Source organism: Calonectris borealis, chromosome 2 (genome assembly GCF_964195595.1).
Source record: "Calonectris borealis chromosome 2, bCalBor7.hap1.2, whole genome shotgun sequence".
NCBI lineage: Eukaryota > Metazoa > Chordata > Aves > Procellariiformes > Procellariidae > Calonectris > Calonectris borealis.
The window spans coordinates 142,490,819-142,511,295 of record NC_134313.1 but is presented as its reverse complement, the minus strand read 5'-3'; the positions used below and the strand labels follow the sequence as shown (position 1 = coordinate 142,511,295).

At 37.8% G+C, this 20,477-nt stretch overlaps 1 protein-coding gene across 6 annotated transcripts in view; it reads right to left on the bottom strand.

Moving 5' to 3' along the window:
- ICA1 (islet cell autoantigen 1) overlaps nucleotides 1–20,477 on the bottom strand; it is a 78,758-nt gene that overhangs the window by 26,162 nt on the left and 32,119 nt on the right. For all 6 annotated transcript variants that reach the window (XR_012672675.1, XM_075143676.1, XM_075143679.1 and 3 more), the window contains 2 exons: nucleotides 4,547–4,672; nucleotides 4,259–4,357 (listed from right to left, as the gene is read on the bottom strand). Coding sequence is in view for 5 of the 6 variants with exons in the window: in XM_075143676.1 (XP_074999777.1) it covers nucleotides 4,259–4,357; nucleotides 4,547–4,672 (225 nt within the window). In the remaining variant the exon portion in view is untranslated. The remainder of the gene's footprint in view (nucleotides 1–4,258; nucleotides 4,358–4,546; nucleotides 4,673–20,477) is intronic.

Here is a 20,477-nt window from a genome sequence, read left to right as displayed (position 1 = left end):
ACAGTTCCCCCCAAGCGCCTTGGACAACTAATGTGCTTTCTCTTGACTGAGAAAGAATTAAAGCAACACAGCTAAGGGCAACTCCAGCAGCCAGGGATACATCCCAGGATGTCACAACACATATGGAGAAGCGCAACACCACTGAGGAGACAAAAACTTGGATATGTTTCATTTGAGGGGAGAGCTGAAAGGGAAGAGGAAAAGCAGGTAGTCTCAGAATTTCTTCATGGAGATTTATCAAAAAAAAAACCCCAAACAACCAAAAAAAAAATGAAAAAACCTCCTAGAGATATAAAATTATACGCAATCTTGCCTACGAGTAAAGTCAAGGTGCAACAAACAGAAACAAGAAAGGATACCAGACTACAGCAGACGTCAGCAGAAGGCAACAGTGTTGTAGTACCCGTTTGGACAGAGTTCTCCAAACCATGTAAGAAGCACAGGCAGCAGCGTTCCACTTTGCACGGAAATAAATGGATGCACTGAGATTTACGCCTTTTAACTCTCTTACCAGGGCTATTGTTATTTCTAGGTTTATACAAACTCTTCAGGAAGTCTGGTATTACAGCATTAAAATGTAAAAAATGCAACTAAATATTCATTAAGTAACTAAGGTGAATAAACAATGACAGAAATTAGAAAGAGGTATCATTCATGAAAAGTAGCCCCTGAAATAAATTTGAATTCGTTTGATATATGGTAATTTCAAGACAACGAAACCTTATAGGCTTTACCAAAAAAGCAGCCTATCATCTTTAATATTACAGGAATAGATACAGTTACAGATACTTTTACATCACGATACATAGAGTTGTTAGCACATTAATAATCATCTTTCATCAAGCATGAAACTTGCAGTTAGGAAATACAGCTGCAATAGCACAATTATACTACTCTCAGCATATGCCCTGAAGCAAAGAAAACAAATGGGCTGCTTTTCATTAAGGGACTTTGGCAAACATCTCTAAAGACAATGTTTTCTTTCCAGAAACAATCCCGAGAGGCATTTAAGAGTCTCCTTCCTGAGGTAAACCTGGTACATGAATATATTCATACTACAAAACACAAATAGTAATTTTCCAGTACATAGCACCTTCTAATTTTTCAAGTAAGACAATCTACGTCTAAGTCAAATATTAACAGTTTCTTTAAATTCTTGTTTTAAAGTAAAACACTAATCCTACATACATGTATGCTTACTTTAATTCAGAAGGATCATTTGTATGAGCAAAATTAAGCTGCTAGTATCAGAACTGGAATCATAAAAGACAAAAATTATTTGCAAGCACCACATTCAAATTTTTTTTTTTTTTAGAAAAGATCCCTTTTAAGATATAAGACAGGGGAAAATATTCTAAAAGGGGTAACTCCCAATTAAACGTAGAAATGGGCACATTGAAATATTTTATGTATGTTCTAAGCAATTATATATTCTGATTGTTTTTTAATTATTTTTAATGCATAAAGTCAACAGCAGACATGGCATCTTCATTGGGTACATCTTTAGACCAAAAGTTTCTCAATCAGAAACTACACTTCCCCTAGATCAGCTATAGCCATTTATTATACTTCATAAAAAAACAATACCATGTAATCTCAATGAAGAATTAGCTTGCAGCTCCTTCTTAATATATAGTTACTCTGGCATGAACATATGATATGACTGGTAGGGATCAGTTCCCTAACCATAAACATTTATTGTTATTCCACACCCAGGTCTAGCAGAGGAGACACGGGACTCATGGGAGTCCCACACCCTTCAGAAATGACAAGTTAGAGGTGAGGTGACTTACACTAGGAAGGCACCTGAAGTAGCAGCAGGCACATATTCTCTTAGGCAGCAGAGTCTCACCTGATGCAAACTCCAGATTTTGGTTTAATCTCCTTAGCAATCGTTTAATATAAACAAACAGAAAATACTAATTGGGGGAAAAGAAATCATGGAGGAGACTTAACTTTGGTATAGAAAATAATCCCACACTCTAGAGACCGAAAGAAATAAAGACCTGATAATAAAAGGCAGTAACATAGTCTTATTCCCAAGCAGCTGTTTTCTGAAAGCACGGACTTCCATGAAATTCTGTAGTATAAAACTACCTCCTGATTAGCATCATTTCTCAGCATACATATCACTGCAAAAACAGGAAATCACATCTTTTCAGCACAGGAGGCCAGCAATAAAAATGGTTAAGATTCTCATAACAAAGTTAGGCTGCTTCCTAAACACACTACAACCATTTTTATATTTACTTTTTGCTTCAAGGGAGTGCTTGTTACATGTGTCTGGACTCAATATAGATTGTATTTCTTCATCATAGATTCCCAACCTAATTTCAAATTTAGATTATACTGAAAGGAGGAAGTTCAAAAGATAAGCATCCCCAAATCTCTCTCATCCTCCATCACAAGGGTACTTCACACTTCAGAACAGGTGCATTTTCTGTACAAGTTTCTCTCCAAGGTGTCCAAATGTTACTATACATTTTGAAATATCATATGTCTTGTTCAAATAATCACATTTTTAGATATAAAAGAGAATGAAAAATAAATACCCAGCAACAATATAGGCTACCTACACAAATTAGACTGGAATTGGTCTGTATCAAAGCAAAGAGAAAAAATTCCTCAGAAACCTTTTAACATTGGGAAGTTATGAGGAGAACAGCCCACCAGCATGGTACCAAGGCTCCTGAGCAGGCGATGGTGGGGAAATAAAGGGGACTTTCTTTTCCGGTTTGGAGTTTAATTGGTGAGTCTGTAGGCAATTATTAGCAATGTCAAGATAACTATGCCCAACTGTCTCCTGCTGAAACCTGGACATAAACTCTGGCTAAAACCCGCATGCCATGACGTGGACTATGCAAGAAAGAAGCTTAGAGTTATGTTAACTTCATGGCAAGTGAGGACTTCTGCAAGACAGGATTCTTCAGAGGCTGGGTAAGATGAAACAATTTATGAGCCTCCTTTTATTTTTGTCCTCTGGTCAGGAGAGATTGAGCTTGAAATTTGTTTGTTTATTTGGTCTGTTGTGATGTTTCACGCTGCAGGAGTAACAGTCTCCACAAGCTCTTTATACACTTCAAAGTTCAGAAACTGCTCCCTCCCAACCCACATTCTAGAAAACAACTTTAAATATAACATAGTCATGTACAGACCAGTACGGTAGTCTGGGGTGAATTAAACCTTATACCTTCAGGTGCTTCTTTTCCAGGAACTCTGGGGTAGCCACAGGCTATATAGCACAGTGCAGCCCAACTTCCACTTCTACATGTCATATGCACAAGCATATGCACATTTAATGGATTGAGGCTACGACTTGTAATTGTTTTCAAACTGGGTTGTCTCTCCAAGAAAACAGCGGCTTTGCCACACACTGTTCATTCCTCACTTTCCTCCCGCTGGTAACACTTCCGTCAGACCTCCTTCAGACAAATGCTATTTCTTTCCCATGCAAACAGGATCAGCCAATCACGTAGTTACTACATTGTAGAAAATAACTACAGGACAAAACATCTATGGGGATAACTGGAAAGTTAATGAATTTTTTCACGGTTTCCTCTACTGAACCTCAAATTGCAATGGGGAAAGCAACTTCCTATGCAGAGGAAGGCATGACCAGGAAAATACACAGCGCTGAGTGCTTGTTTTTAGATACCTGGTGAAACTCTGGACTCAGACTTCAGTCAGACACTGCACATATTCCATATTCAAAGATTACAAAGGATCAGCAAATATCACTAGTCAAGCAAAATAGTATTCCTCACAGCAGTTAAGGGGTAGTAAGTCTTAGTACTTCAAAACAGATGTGGTAACCCTGAGCATCTATGTAGTCATATTCAGTCCAAAAAGGTCTTCTTAAAGAACGTGAGTTTTTAAAAACAGATGCAAAGCAAAGTAGTGTTAATTCACTTGCAGGATTCTGGAGGGCAACATAAATCCCTAATTCTGCTGGATTTTATGATTCTTTAGGAACAATCAAACACAATCCCAATTAGCACTTAAACACGTACTTAAATGCAGCCCTGAATAATGTCTGTCTTTGAAATAGGTCTCTTAGTCACTGTACTCTACATGCAGTGTTTGATCCTACTAGCCAGAAGTGCATTTAACAGAAAACCTGTATTTAAATGAAAAGATAGGACAGGGATAAAATTGCCAGATAATATACAGACAAAATATGAATGTGTGCTTTCTACATCCTTGTATGGTCTTTTATTTGTTATCACTGGGTAAACAAACGTATCTATATATTCCTTACCTTTAACATACTGAATTCATATGGCTGATAACCTTTGAAACTTTCATGGATGGCTGCCATCGTGTGCGAAGTTTTTTCCCAAAAATGAAGAAGTGTTGTCTGTAAGGTAGGATAAAATTTCAATGCAATGTTAGCTTTAACACCAATCTGCTTTCAGTGCAAATTTCACATCTCCCTTCCAATACTAGTTATATATTCTTACTATTGAATATTGCCATGGTAACCTCTTAAAAACCCATATATTAACAGGAAATCTTTCTTTTGGAGGTCAACATTTTCTTTGGATACCTGATATGTTGTTAACACATGAGAAAGGAGGTTGCATCTGCTTGCTCCCAAAAGATCCACTTTTTGACAGACATCAGTCTTCAGTTTGTCAAAGTTGAGTTTTGCATGTCGCACTTGAGCTTGAACCTTCAAATAAAGGGACAATTGTTTATGTAGTAATTTTTTTTTCTCTACTTTTCTACCCCAGCTTCATGAAAGAGCAAGCTAATCCACCTTTTAGGGAAATCAGACAACGGAAAAAACTCAATTAAAATTTATATAGAACTTTATTATAGCATCAATCCCACTGAAATTAAGATATGGCAGGCTGATATATGCTAAAATATGGCTCTTACTATCTTCTATGTTACTATTTTTCTAATATATTCAGTGAAGAAATTTTATTTTCTAACCCCTGTTTATAAGATGGATATTAGTATTAAATACATACTGAGAAGAAAATAATTGGAAAACATACTCATTTTGGTTATCTCTTTACAGAAATACCAATTCAAAGCCTGACCAACAAATTTGGAACTAAAAGTTTACTACATAATGTACAGGCGCACAGGCAAAGACGTCTCCATGTACCTATAGTAGGAGACAAATTATACTTACAAACTTTAAAGCCGACCTACAACTCTTGTTGACAATATAGCACTTGAATAACTTTGAACTGCTATGAAAATTTTGCTCATTAAAGTTTTCCTTCTAAAACAGAGCGCTTTTCCTGTTTATTGCTATAAGAAAAATATCAAGGTCCCATTTCTTAGGAGCAAACAATTTCAGTTTCAAAGGGTTTTAGTTTTTCAAATTATTCTTCTACCACCTGTTAAGTATATACGAGACACTGTCTGTTACACAAGCTGCACGTGTTTGACAACAATACTGGTATTCTCATGATCAGGTATCAGGGTAGAAAGTTGATGTAGGTGGTGTGTACCCAGGATCCCCCATTTTCATGACAGCTTTGTACACTACCATAATACTATATTAACAAGACAAATTTGTTTATAACAAAATTGGTATACAAAATTTAGTTTTCTTCCAAGGAAATGCGAAACAATCAAACCACAAAGCATGATGATTTTCCTGTAACTCTTTCACAGTTACAATAAAATGTATACCCAAAAAAACCTTCACAGTGGAAAAAACCCACCGAATGCAAATTAAATACATTTCCTTTCCTTTACTTGCCTAACTCAAAGAGTAAGCTGATTTTTTTCAGAATACGCAGACTCAATCAAACAAGATCTGACAAACTTGTATGCTCCTGGTCTTCAGAAGTAAATCCAGAACCTTGCAGCGAGTGCCTGTGCTCCTTGTGCAGTAAGGACAGATACATACCTCAAAACGCAATCTGAAACGTTAGGGTTACCATATTTCTAATCTTACTTTCCCAAACTCACTTAGAGTATATGAGACTTCCAACGAGGCAGAAAAACAGCAGAAGAGCTGCATCACAAATTCATCAGATGACCTACTCACACAAATTGTGGGACTCCTGGGCTGCTCGATGCATGGCAACTTTTTTTCACTGATCAGATCGGCTCTGCATAGGTAATATAATAGGGTTGCACGTATCATAGGCCTGATATGTTCATAACAAAGAAAGTACTATAATTCAAAACTCCTGATAAATGCAGCATCTCACAGGTGAGACTTTAACTGCAGAAAAAGATGATGCCTAGAAAAAAAAAACTTTTTTTTTTTTTCCCCACCAAATAAAGAAACAGCAGTGATACTCTACCTTTATAAAATAGCTTTGTGGTTCGTGCATTCATCTAAAAGGGGAAGTCTTCCAGGACAACTCCACCTATTACACCAAGCAATCAATGAACAAATCTTGAGTTCTCCTAATAACAACTACATCTCAAACTTCTGACCTGTTCCAGTGCTCTAACCACAAGACTACAACATCCTACTATTGACTTGCTTTGTTGTTTTGGTATATTGAAGAGCTTCAAACCAAAGAGGGTTGTGCAGAGCTGGAAGAGTTCTTTGATAACAAGGAGATGATTTGGTGAGGTGGAGACAGATTTGAATTCCCTCAGGAAGGAGGAAATTGGTCCCATGGCTTCCACTCCTTAGGCAAGTATAACAAATGCTGAGCTAGGATATAAAAAGCAAGGAGCAGCTACTGCCAAGATATCCCCCTACAAAGTACAATATTTTGTGAAAAGCCTCACCCAGTCGGAACTACACTGGCATGAGCTGAGGCTGCCTCTTAGTTTGGGATCCTCGAGGGACTTTACACTACTTCTTTTAGCTTGAGGATCTGTGCCTGGCTGAAACCCAAGTGAGGCACCATGCTACCCATGCCAGAAGAAGTCCCATCCCACCCACAACTATCTAGTCAAAATAGCAGGTGGGTAAAGAGCTTATAATTAGGCAGCAAGCAGAGGAGGACAGGAGCAGTGGCAGAAGCAGTGGGGAGGCTTTACCCAGTGCTGGATAACACACCTTTGTCCTGCATTAGGTCTTCAAATCCTTTATTTGCTTTAGCTCCGAGTGACTGAGCATGGATTTACAACTTTGGTCTAAACAGGAGACTTGTGAAGAAAATCATGGGCCTGTGCAAGAAGGGACTTCTAACTGAAATCCAAACATGAGATTACCTTATGGCTTATTATTGCCAGCAAGAATTTTTACAACAGGAAGGTATTTAAGTAAGAGATGTTGTAGGGCTTTGAAAAACCTAGTGAGACTTGAGACTAAATTCTGATCTCAGTTACAGCCATGAAAATCCAGACAAATTCAACTGATTCAATTTCCACTGACACATGGAAACACGTCAAATACAAAACTATATTTTGCAATGGTGCAGCTGTGATCAGAATCCCTTTCCTATTCAGTATATCATAGTGCTTGTGAAAACACAGTAAGAACAGCTGTGGCTTTGTAGAATGATAGTCCAAGTGAGCAAAGATTGTTAGTTCTGGGGAATATAAATACTCTCTCAGAGATGGCGGGCCACAAGAAAAAAACAAAAGTACTGCTAAAAGTAATTATAAATTTCTACAACTACAAGTCTGCACAAGGACTTTATACAAGAGACTGGGATTTGGGTCTACCTCATGTCTCCATCTCCTTAAAAGAAGAGAAAAAATCCAGAAAACAAAAAACCTGTAAAGTTTGAGTTGTAGTCTTCCTGCATACAGTCTTCAGGGATATTCAGCAAGAAACAATGTCAGCATTTATCTTAACTGAACATGTAATTAGTGTCTCTTTTAAAAGCTAGAGCATTCATAAAGAGAAAGAGGTGATCCACAACACAATGGGGAATACAAACCTGTATGTTTGACATGCTTATACAGATGATTCAAAATACTTAATGCTGTGTTACCAAATGCCACACATTTCTCCTGCCAACCAAGGAAGATACGATACTATAAGAACTATTAAATTAAGCATGCTTTTAGGTTTTTTGATATACTGAAAGTTTATGGAGCAGAAGTACTCTCCATTTTGCAACAGCAGTGCAGGACAGCTGAGAAGGAACACTGCATACTACATCAGCATGACCTTTTGCCTTTTATGTGTGCCAATAAATGCGTTTTCAATTCAAATTATTATTAGACATCTTTTAAGATTACTTGTAGCTTCAGGAATTAGATATAAAACGTTAGTGCTTACAAGCATAATCTACTTAATACCACACAAGTTATCAGAATGAACCTTTGGTTTTCTACTCAAAGGAAAGCTGATGTAATACATACTAATCTTCTCCTTTCTCTGCAATTACTCTCTAAGACATGAGAAACAGGACCTCATTGTGGTCTCAGTCCTGCAAATTTTTATTCATATATTTAACTTTATTAAAGCTGAACATACAAAATTTCTTCAAAATTCTGGTCTGAAAAGTGTCAGGATTTTACTGACTGTAAGAGAGCTGCACCGATCCAAATGCAACTTAGACGTTTTATGATGAAATAGCTCCTAAGCATCTGACAATGTAGGTGCTAGCTGTGAGGTTTATGCTGTACAAGAAAATCTTATGGTACTACTGTTATAAAAAAGATTATTACTCTTCTTTTTCTAAGCAGCAACCAGGAGCAACCTGCTTTTAATTTCCCAATGCAAACATCTAAGTACAATATTTACGGAATAGAATTCTTTAAAGCAAGCACATAACAAAACATAAATTTGGAAAGCAATATCTTATTAAATCAATAGCTTGATAAACTGTAAGGTACCAGATAAAACTGAAATAATTTTAAAAGCCTAAAATAAATAAGTAAGTAAGTAAATAAATAAGTGTTAAAATCCTAAATCCTGGGGGCTTGAAAGTCAGATTCTGGTATGCCTGATTGTAAGGGCAAATATTTGCTAACACAGGTTCTTAAACCTGTATTCAAACAGAAAAGTCCCAATCTTCAAGAGTGTTAACATGAAAAAAAAAAAAAGCAATGTTCAGACCCAGTTAAAAAACCCTATTCAGTATATTCAGTTACTAAAATACATATTTGTCATGTATTTTCAAAGAATCTTTAAGTCCTCTACAGTACATCTGTGTTATTTGTTTCTTTTAGTCTACCATAAAATGCAAAATTTATTTCTAGTAGTAGCCCAATTTCAGGGACAATTCAGCTAGTGAAGCATCATCTCCAACATGAATTTACGTCGGATAAATGCACTAACTCACTTTATATACAGTACATTTTTGTCTCAGCATTTCCAACAGCAGAAACAGATGCTTCCAGTCTAATTTGTCACCCAACCTCTCACTTACTCGATCTGAAAAGCATGCACAGCGTGTGTATAGGCTGGAATGAGGGGGGTAAGTAAATCAAGAGGGAAAAATGCCTGGAGTATAGCAAACCTTCCTGTTGGGGGCTCTGGGTAAACTCTACCAACAGATGGAATTAGCACAAATCTCTACATTAAATAAGCATAGCACCTTCTGGCATACCTAATCGTTGTGAAGACTACATGAAAATTAAATGCAAACTGAAGTAGGCTGTAGGTTGAGGACAAAGTATTTAGAGTATAGCATATCTTACAGCATTTCTGCATATAGCACAGAAAGCGTAAGGAACTAGATTCTCAGCTCCCACAGAACTGTAATAACTTCGTAGCTTGAGTTGTGTTATGACAAGAAGCACCCATTATACTTTTACACAAGCATATATAAGCACTTGCTGATGGTTTTTTCCCTTTTTTTTTTTTCCCCTTAAATTCAAGATTGATGCTGGGTAGTCGGAGAACAGAAAAGGTAATGTTTTATACAAAATAATGCCTGTAACTAAACTTTTCCATGTGCAATGTAAGGACTTCCAACGTCTTGCACGGTACTAAACCTGATTTCAGTGTGCTTTGGTATGTTCTACATTTTGCAGGCTATACTTTGACTCAACTGTTCCCTTGGGTTGGAATAGTATTTATTGCATTCACAAATCTCTGCTCCATCAATGTGTAGGAATAACACATAAGAACAATGGTTAAAGAAGAGGTAGCATACTTCTGTTTGTCTGCTTCAGCCTTGGTTATTAAAATCTTCATTTATGATCTGATGAGAAACACTCACAAAAATTAATTTTAGGAGATGAAATTTATAAAGCGAGAAATGCCTAGCTAAAAAGGAAAACTACTTGGACAGTATAATAAATCCAAATAATATGTCTTAGGTCTGAAGTAGAGCAGATGCACATCAGATTTGTTCAAGAAATGAAACTATTCTTGAGATATAAATTTAGATAATTTAAAGTGCATAATGAGTTCCAATGACACATTTCTTAAATTTGCCATTTTGGACTTAATTATGATCGTCTGCGCTTGTGCACGCATCCCCATGCAACTCATCCTATTAAGCTTCTTTAAGCAAATTTGCAGTCATGTTGCAATTCATATAAAGGACTTAATTACCATTGCATGTTTACCTGTCTCACTCTGGAAAGCAACAAAAGTACTGTCTGCCTTTCTGCCACCCAAGAACAACCGATGTGTCAGCTTTGAAAGAGAAGTTATGTCTGTGTGAGGAGAGGAAAACCTGCAGGTACACCTGCCATAAAGACTCCCTTTTTCTTCTTTTCCTATGCAAGACTAGCAGAGTGAAGCTGCTACCTGTGACTCAGATTGCCAGTCACTACAGCAATACAAGCAAATAACACTTTGAAATGGCTGTCAAAAATATAAATTTCCTGTGTCGAGATAGTTTAAATGTATCAGTAAATTCATGTGAAAAGAATGTAGATAAGTGAAAGCTGAATTAAATGTGTATCAGGCTAATTGCATGGTAAGAGAGCAAGATTCTGGAAAGGAAACTGGCACAACTTTCTGATATCCTAAAGTGGTAGAAAACTCTCATTTTATACAGACTTGATCAAGGCAAGTCTATCACAAGATACAATACAGCACAAGGACTTTTCAGCCACCAAAGACCATTTTTCTAGTGGCTGAAACATTCATGGTGAGAAACAAACTAAATATTCAACAGAAACACAGTGATATCCAACATAATCCAATGAAATCAATACAAATACTCAAATAATTGCAAATATCTACTAGCAAATTACCTGCCATAATTATCCAGAGATTTTAGATTTAATTGAAGCATCTAATTCACCTGTTCAGATTTCTCACTGGAGGCTGCAGCATGCTCATGAGAGTCCTGGAACTGAATGTGAGCAATAGAGGAAGAATGCTAAAGTACAGCAAAGGGGGGTGGGGGGGTGGGTGGGAAGAAAAAAGAAAAAAAGAAAAATAGAAGACAGAAGAAACACTATACCACTCCATAACAGAATATAGAAAAATGCAGCTTAATATGGATTAGTGTAGCAGTAGCAGCATTTCAGTGTATCTACTGGGACTAAGAACAATCATGTTTCTCTGCCAAACAACTTGATCTGAAACATCAATTGTCTACAAACGGAACGACCATAAAGTCATCACGCGCTGGTAAAAAGTTTTTTTCCTTTAATCACAACATTTTTGTTTCTAGTCAGAACAATCAAATCTCCATGATTTTAACATGTATTTTCTCTTCTTACTCTATGACGAAGCGGTCTAGAGAAAAGAACTAGTAAAAAGTCACATCATAACTGAAATGTTATCCCCCCAAACCCAGCAGCTTTCATGCAAACTTTATCATTCAAGCCTGCTACATTTTAGCTATTTTCACAATCCTACCCTATTTGAATTTGCATGATAGAATCATTCTTACACTTAGTTTTCCTTCTCAAAAAATGAGTTTAGTCAAAACAGGATTTTTCATCTACCTCTGCAATCAGAATGGGAGACAAAATAACAGCTGTAATAGTTTAATTCACACACAAGAACAATAGCCTCTGATGATAATTCACATTTTCATTTGAATATGTGAGTATTCCCTTTGTTTTCAATAGTATTGCCCATTATTATTTAACATTTGTATTACAGCAGTTCCTGAAGGTTTCAATGAGACTGGGTCCCATTGTTCTCAACACCAAAAAGCACTGAATAAATTACAGGTCTGTCCCAGAGTTATGGAATACTTAAGCACAAGCTCAAGTGTTTGAAGGACAGGGGTCTTACATTAGGATTATGCTGGGAAAACAAGCCAGTAAGCTGGGTATCCACAGGGGTGAGCGACTCTTGCCCCCCAGGATAGTGCAGTCTACCCCACCAGAACATTATAACATTATAGCAGCCACTTGTTCCCTTTTGCAGAAAAAAAACAACTAGAGATCCCTGTCTTTTAAACAGGACCATGAACAGCCTACACCATTCCATCATTTCTGTGGTACAGTTCTCTTAAACTGTAATGCCCTTCATTGCGTTATACACCCGTGCATGCGCACACACACGCAGGTCTACTAAGAACTTTTCTATTGCAACATCTATCAGCTAAAAAGCATTAGAGCTGCCACTGGGTGTCTGGATATAACACATTCAGGCAAACTTCAGCCTTCAGCTTGCTCCTGATCTGAGAATTTAGAGAGTCTGAAGGGCTTGGAGGTTTTTTTCCCCTGCTTATACTGATTTATAATAAAAATATAAACATATCCTGACTGGTGTGAAGATAAAATTGAACTTTTCTACATAAAATTCCAAGTTTTGTGGGGGGCGTTTTTTGCAATTTCTCATGGGTAAGGCCGTAGGATTTTAAACTCCTCTCTCCCTTTTCCTTCTGTCCCTCTCAGGAAGGGCTAAAAAAGATGCTATAGACAGGAGAATATTTGTGTACCAGGCAAGGAAAGGATTATATGACAGAACTAAATTGCACATGGACACTTTACACCGACACATGATAGCTTTGATACAACACACAGTTCTAAATTACTATGCAGTAGCATGCAACTGATAATAAAACAGAAGAATTTCTGAAGTCCATGAAATTAATAGAAATAAAAGAACGGTTTTGGTGTTCTATTCCCATCTGTGCCTGCGATGCTGTATTATGCTATAGAACAACTGGGGGGTTAATTATTTTTTCATTAGGAAAGTGATCATACTCTGATAGCTCTTACTTCTGCCTCTAACATGCCCTGCTGCCCTGAGGCACTGAATAAATTATAATTTGAAAAGAAAAAAATTAGGAGGTTTTTAAGAAGCTATATTGAAGGAACTTTGCAGAGTTGCATTACTTAGACCCTAAATGACAAATACATACTTTCATATATATATTTATCATTAGCGTATCATCTCCCAGAATGGAACAGAACCACCTGAAAATCTTTTAAGGTTGGATGATAATGTTCTATACTTTAAATCTATTAGCAATTACAACTGTTAAAACCTTATCCACCTAGAAAACAATGTAATCATGTAATAGGGAAAGATTATTATATTTGTGTTGGATTAAGTTTTCACCGTTTTAAAAACACACATCAGATGTCATTAGTTTTTTAACTACTACTATTTTAAAATACTGCAATTTTTATACTATTTTGAATAAAACAAACTTACACTTGATTTACTTTTTTCAGTATGTTAAAAACACTTTATTAGAAACATTCAGGTATCTGTGGGTAACAAAGTTTTAAGCTCCAGGAAGCACCAAAAAGGATCCCATATTTTCTCTCTGTGATTTTCAATACGTCCTAACAGGATATGGCCCATTTCAGCAGTTCTTTGAGGAAGACCATTATAACTCCCATAATAATCTTCAAAATTGTAGCCACTATTTTGGCTCAGTTTTTGCCAGAATTTGTCCCTCTGCACAGCAGGATTCCTATCCCCTTGGTCATTCATACCTGATGCAGTTTTGGGAAGTTTTCTAGAAAAGTGTTCCTAGACAGTTGCCATGTATTTGGCTAGAGAGTTTAAGGCCAGAACAAATCAATAGATTAACATCACAAAATATTACTCCTGCACTTACCCTAAGGCACGTCTTCCAGAAAGACATGCTAGGTGTGCTTAGCTCAGCAACATCTACATTGTTACCCTGTGATCTGTTTTAGTGGATGGAAATCTGGCCAACACAAACAACTGAGACTAGAGTTTGGTTCATGTTACCCTAAAAGAGCCCGTTTCTCTCCACTGGACTATAAAGCGAGCTCTTGTTGATCAGTTTAAATGCAGACATCTACACAGCAGATGTCTGAAGCTAGGCTTCATAAATCCTAACCTAAATGACATGCAGGAAAAAAAAAACAATTTCCTTTATTGCTAATAATAACCATAAGTATTTAAATTCATGCCTTATTTACCATTTGAATTCATCCAGCATAATCTTCCAAGCCATGATTCTTGATAAACTCCTGATGAGCAGATTGAGGAGCCTTAGCAACTTACATAACATGGTCTAGCCAACTCTTCATCTTCTCTTTGTTAAATGAGACAGATTGACTTAGAAAAAACTCGTCTCAAGTAATTTCCCCTAATCCTCAAGTTACATCTTACACACTTTGATACTCTCCCTCTCCAGTTTTTCAAGCCAGAGATGTGGACTGCGATCTGTGCTCACTCAAACTGCATCAAGAAACTACTGCCACTGGCTGACAGCTAAGCTACATCTTTACAGAAGATCTTCACAAAAACTGTTGCAGAAACCTTGCAAATCTAGTTGCAGAGCTGCAATTGGCAATTTGCTGCCTGGGAGGAGAAAAGAATTAAATATACAAGAGAGATGAATACAAAAGAGCTGCTTAATCTAGAACTCCAAACATACACTGTCATGTTGTTTGTATTTCCAGTCACTAGAGATGCAGCCGTTGTGCTCGGGATACAAATATATCCCAGACAAACCACTACTTCCATTCTCTGTTCTCTTCTTTGACCACAGAACCTCATGCTTTTCTCTTCTCCTGCCTATGTAACCTTGTCCTAATTTCTAGCCCTGTCCTTATCCTCTCGGCACCTTGGGTCGGATGCCTGCCTTTTTCTTCCTGGTTTGAAATCCATGCCTATGGTCCTGGGTAGAGGAGAATGTTAAAGAGCAAAGTGCTTAATGAGCATTGCTGCATTTTTTTTTTTCTTTTACAGCAATACAAAAATATAAGAAAAGATGTTGTTAGATACACTGAGTTAACTACTGCTATTTTTAAATCCCAGTAGAGGATTTTTTTCTAAAAGATATTAAACAAATATCCTATTTACCAAACAGCCAGGTTGTGGACATGCACTATGACTTCTTCGTGGATTTTATTCAGTAGAATATGAAATTTGCTCTTTGTGTCACATGCCACATTTCCCTCTTAAGTTTTTCAGTACTCAGCCTGTAAAAATTTTACGGCCTTGAGCCTGTTGGCTCACACGCCACCTAACTCCAGCCTGGCAGTAATGAGTAAGCCATGGTCAAAACTGCTTACTTCATAACCACTGACAGTCAGCAGATGTGAGCAATTCTCTGACCCCTGTGAGGATATAAGGTTATGGCTGGCTTGAATATTCTTCCTTTTTTTCCCCCTCCAAAAAACAAAGGATGGTTGTACCATCTTCTGATATATTCATCAATGACAGCCGTCACAGAAATGGAATCCTACCAAGTAGCTTTCCCTCTCTCCTGTATGCAAACACATACACATTTATCTTACTCCTTTCTCTCTTTCTTTTTTCCTACTGCCTCACCTCCTTCCCAGCCTTATGTTTATTCCTGCTGTTTTATAATGTACTTTTTCCAACTCCCTTGTGTCTCTTTAGGGGTGGGGAAAATGAGAACCTCCTCGCACATTATGCATGTGATTCCCTAAATATTATACAGTGACAAGAAGATTTTTTTTTTTTTCACTCCATATTTTTCTTCCACTCAAAGCCAACTTGGATCTGCAAGAGCAGATCAGTTCAGGCTTAGCAATGGGGAAAAAAAAGTGGGTGAGAATGAAATGTCTGATCAAAGATGTAAATTCGTTTCTGTAAAAAGATTGATAGATTAGGATTTTCCAGCCCAGAAAAAAGAGATGACTAAGGAGGAGTATGATGGAAGTCCACCATACCATACGTACAAAAGTTGTAAAAGACCAGACTTCAGCACAGGAACCAGAGGGCATTATACCAAACTAGCCATTTGAACTCAGCACAAGTATAGTGGATCTTTACTCAACACCTGTGTCAGTAGGGCAGCTTTCCGATCACAGTGATCTGTTGTGATGGACAGAATTTACCTTTGTTCAAAAGGCAACTGGACAATTTTATAGAAAAAAAACAAGTACTATGTCTTATGATGCCTCCACTGGTCACAGTACTACAAGAAAATGCCACTATCTATGCAGCTCCCTGGTTGCTAGCATTGGTCACCAATGAAGACAGATGATGGACAGACAGTGGATTTTTGTCTGAACTAACGTGCCCATCCTTAAGAATAAGGTAACCCTGAGGCATGTTTGCAGGTCAAGGCGGGTTTGTGAGTTTGCTATGCTGGATTCAGACTGGCTCAGTGCCTTCTCATGGTGGGAGAACTCTCTGTTCTGTGGTCTAAGGCAGCACAGATACTTCAAACGAGCTTTTCCAACAAGGTAGTAATCTCTGTAACACCTGTGTAACAGTAGATTTTGCATTATCAAAATTCAAAAGCACGCCGAGTTATATAACTTTAAAACTGTAAGAGTGCTCAGTTTCAATTGCCAGGGTATTCAAGCACTGCCTACGCCCAAACATGCCTAAATAACAGAAAGCACGTACAAATGCTTCACATATTGTAACTGTATGACAGTATGTAAGCTTTGCATTCACACAGATTCATTTGCAGAAGGGATGGGGACAATTTTGAGATGCTCCAACATTTCTACAATTATAACTGAAGTGCAGAGAGAAGCTCAGATCTCAGTACTTTACTTTCATAAAGTTTTGTACCCCCTAGTACAGAAGTCTACATATATATTAAGACCTGGGGTTTGAATTTTGGAAATGGATTGCCAAAACCTACATCATCTACCTGGACATGCCTAGCTTATCTTCCAGCATTCATTGCCCAAGCGTGCAGGCAACACTCCTCGCTCAAGTCCTAGAGGGTTGTCTGCCGAGTGAAACTTTTACTCATGATATTTAAGAGGGGAGTGGTGCACTGAACAGTGGTGCACTGAACATGAATCCTCCGGGAAAAAGTACATATAGCTAATTTTTTTTCCTCTTTTTTATTTTTAAGAAGGTAGTTTGCTAAAAATAAGTATTGTTGGAGCAGCCCTACTACTGGGTTAGATATTTAATCAGAACAGGCCCATCAATTAAAGATACTCTAAATCGCCAAAAGTCTTCCTGCTATTCAATCAACAAGGTGTTCTAACTGAAAATGTCTCAAGAGAATGTGGTTTTTTCATTGCCTGTTTAACTTTTTTGACTTGAATTTGACATCTTTTCCTCCCTACTATCAATACTATGGTAGCGCAAAGACCTGGATCCAAACGTGTCTTTGCAGCAGCGAAGTTTTGTTCCATCCAAATCAAATTTCTCTGAGACATGAAAACTATCTGTGGCAAGTAATATTGCTCTCTGTGCTAAATAACAACTTTTTGAACAGCTGCCCTGCAGCAACAGGAATACACTTCCTCCTCCATTATTAAAAAATAATTTAGTCCCTTCACAGGAAAAAAAAACAGGTTGAAAGGTACAGCCCAACAGCAACAGAAAACCTCTGCAGTTTTTTTCTAAGGAATTACCACGAATTAAGGAGATATTTTCCTCCTCCTTCCCGATTTCTGCCCTTCTAGCAGGCCCAGTGCAGGCAGACACAGCACGTCATTTGGTGAGAGCGCAGCCTCTGCAGAATCCTTTCCACTTATCCAGCAGCTGGACACAGCCCTGATCAAAGTTACGTTTCTCAGCACAATCCAGCAAGTTCATCCAGCCAAAAACCAGACAACAAAATCTTTAGCTTTAAGCCTCACAACAGCTTTCACAAACAGAGCAGCACAGTGCAGTTCCAGAATATTAATGCAATTGCTCTACCAGCAATGCGTTCATTGCAACAAAACATAAAATGGAATATACACAGAAAAGGCAATACTTCAGCTTTTAAAAAAAATTTCTATCAAATACAGGATGCAACCAACTCACAGAAGATGTGGATCACTTTCATAACTCCAACCACTATTTACTGTAAAATGAAGGAAAGTTTGTTACATCTAAGAAGCTGAAAGCAGCAACAGTCTTCAATTTTTCAGAACCACACTCAAAATCATTATTGAAATTAAGATCACAGCACAACATAAAAATCAGGCAAAGCAAAAAAACGTTACTGAGTCACCCCATCTTAAAAGATTCAAGAGCCTCCGAGCCCACAACGCTAGAAATGGAGAAGGTATGTTACTTTTCTGCAGCTTAACTAAACTGTTTTAAAAATTATTTTGAATTAAAAAGATGCTAAGCGTGTTTACACAAGACATTTCAAATTAAGAGTTGTGTACTTGAATTTAAGTTGGGGAAAATACATTTTTAAGCTAAACTGATAGATACTATTCTCAAAACGCAGTGAGAGTTTACACAGAGTTCTGCACCAGTTCAGCTCCATTTAGGTATCACCTTTCAGAAAAGCATCTCTGCATAGCCATACACCTTCCCTGGAAAAAGGGCTATATGTACTCCTGGCTTTTCCTTCCCAAAAATCTTCTTCCCCCACTCTTCAAATACGTAGCCCCATGCTCCCTACATGTTACCTACCAACTTCCCTATCTCCTGCCTGTGCAGAAAGACATCAGCTCCAAATGAATGCGTCCACACTGTATGCAGGGTAGGGCCCAACCCCAGCAGTGTTTTGACCCAAAGAGCTGTAGCTCTTGCTCCAAAGGAGGGTACAGGGGGAAGCAGATGGCTGCAGTCAGCAGCTACATCCCAGCTGATACCACTGCTGGCTGCAGGAGGCTTCTCCTCCATAAAGACAAACTACTCATGGTTAATCTGTTTAACTTCAAACTGTATCAAAGGAGAGAGTTGTCATGCAGTCAGGTATGTGACAGCCAAGAGCCAGAGCGCACGCAGCCTCTCTTCCTAACTCATCCACATTGGGTCTTTACAGGAATAAACTGTATGACAGCAGCTCTACCCCTCAGAGCTTACACCTTTCGGCTACTCTCTGATTATCAGCTAGCATAGAACATTACATGCTCCTCAAGCTATTAAGATGGAAAGGTTTCTCGCCGTAATTTTATTCATTTTTACAGCTTGGATCAATATGCAAGTTGTTTTTAAAAGGGAACAAACATGAAATGACCATTTAAACGAAGGGGAGGCAATAAACATATAGCTTCTAGCCTTGCTAGAAGGTCTGCTTTTTTCTGCTTTAAGAAGCCTAGATACATGCCTCAATTTTCTGCTGGTAACAAGTTTCAGTATTAGTCAAACCCAGGATGTGTGCTTTACTAGGCTGAAAGGAAAAAAAACATATTGACACTATACAGACCTTGCAGCAAGGACATACAAAGAAAATAATTACCAATGATTCTTCCATTCTTGTGACCAGAAGACTCAAATTGCAACCAGGACAACATTCATCTAAGTAGCATTACCTCAGAGTTTTGGGATAGACTTCTACATTACGAGCCCCAAATGTAGTTCTAGTAGTGAGCACACATCTGTCAGTCTGCAGTTGTGAGTAATTACCACAACAGCGTGCTTGGACATATACTATGCTAAACTGCAAATGGGTGCACATTTTTGTGCATGAACATATATCCTCTTTAGGGAAGAGTTTGGTCCTGGTAACTTAGAATGTCTCCTCTCCTCAAATGACTATGAGGAAGTTGGTAAAATCCAACAGTTCCTTGCACAGATGCAAATAACTTTATGTAGTCTGAAAACAAAGAGTCACATTTTATTAATATGATGAAAGGCTACAAGTTGCCAAAAATGGTTGCAAAGATTTGTAGCAAGAAGCAGGCTGACCAAAATAAATGGCAAAAGCAAAGATATAAGCTTTCAGGTCTGAAAGATCATGTTCAGCTCTAAATCAGAAGTAACCTGGACTTAGAGTTAAAAGTGTGGAGTTTATCATAACTCAATTGCGTTAATCATATTAGACAACCTGAGAGCAAAGGATGGTTGGCATACATGGCGCAGGGAGGGATGCTGGCAAGTGGAGAGCAATTAGACAGTTAGCCCCTGCAGGAAACAGAGACAGGTAATTACTTCCTCTGAATACTGAAAGACCAGAGGGGCGATGTAAAGAAAATTGTAATATAGCATAAAACTAATCTCTCTACTATGTCCATGATTTTATTCATCTAGTAATTACACAGTTCAGTTTATCTCATTTACTGAAGATATTTTGGAGGTCTTCTTGAATCCTTTATGTGGAATGTCCTCATAGTTAGAAAATGTCATTTATATTTTTAATTTCTTTCATCCAACTTAAACTCTTCAGGGCCTGAGCAAGATTGTTACTTGACTCTGGGTCCCTTCAAGTAGGCAGATGGGGGGAGTGAATAAACTGGAATTAGGTAAATAAAGCTAATTGAAAAGCTCAAGTTCAGGTGCAGTAACATTTTCCCCAGTGAAAGCACCATAAAATAGTAAGCTGGCCTGCAAGATCCTCCCGGCCATTGCAAAGGGGGGTGGGACAGGCAGATGTATGAAGTGCCAGGGAACGCCACTGACACATATG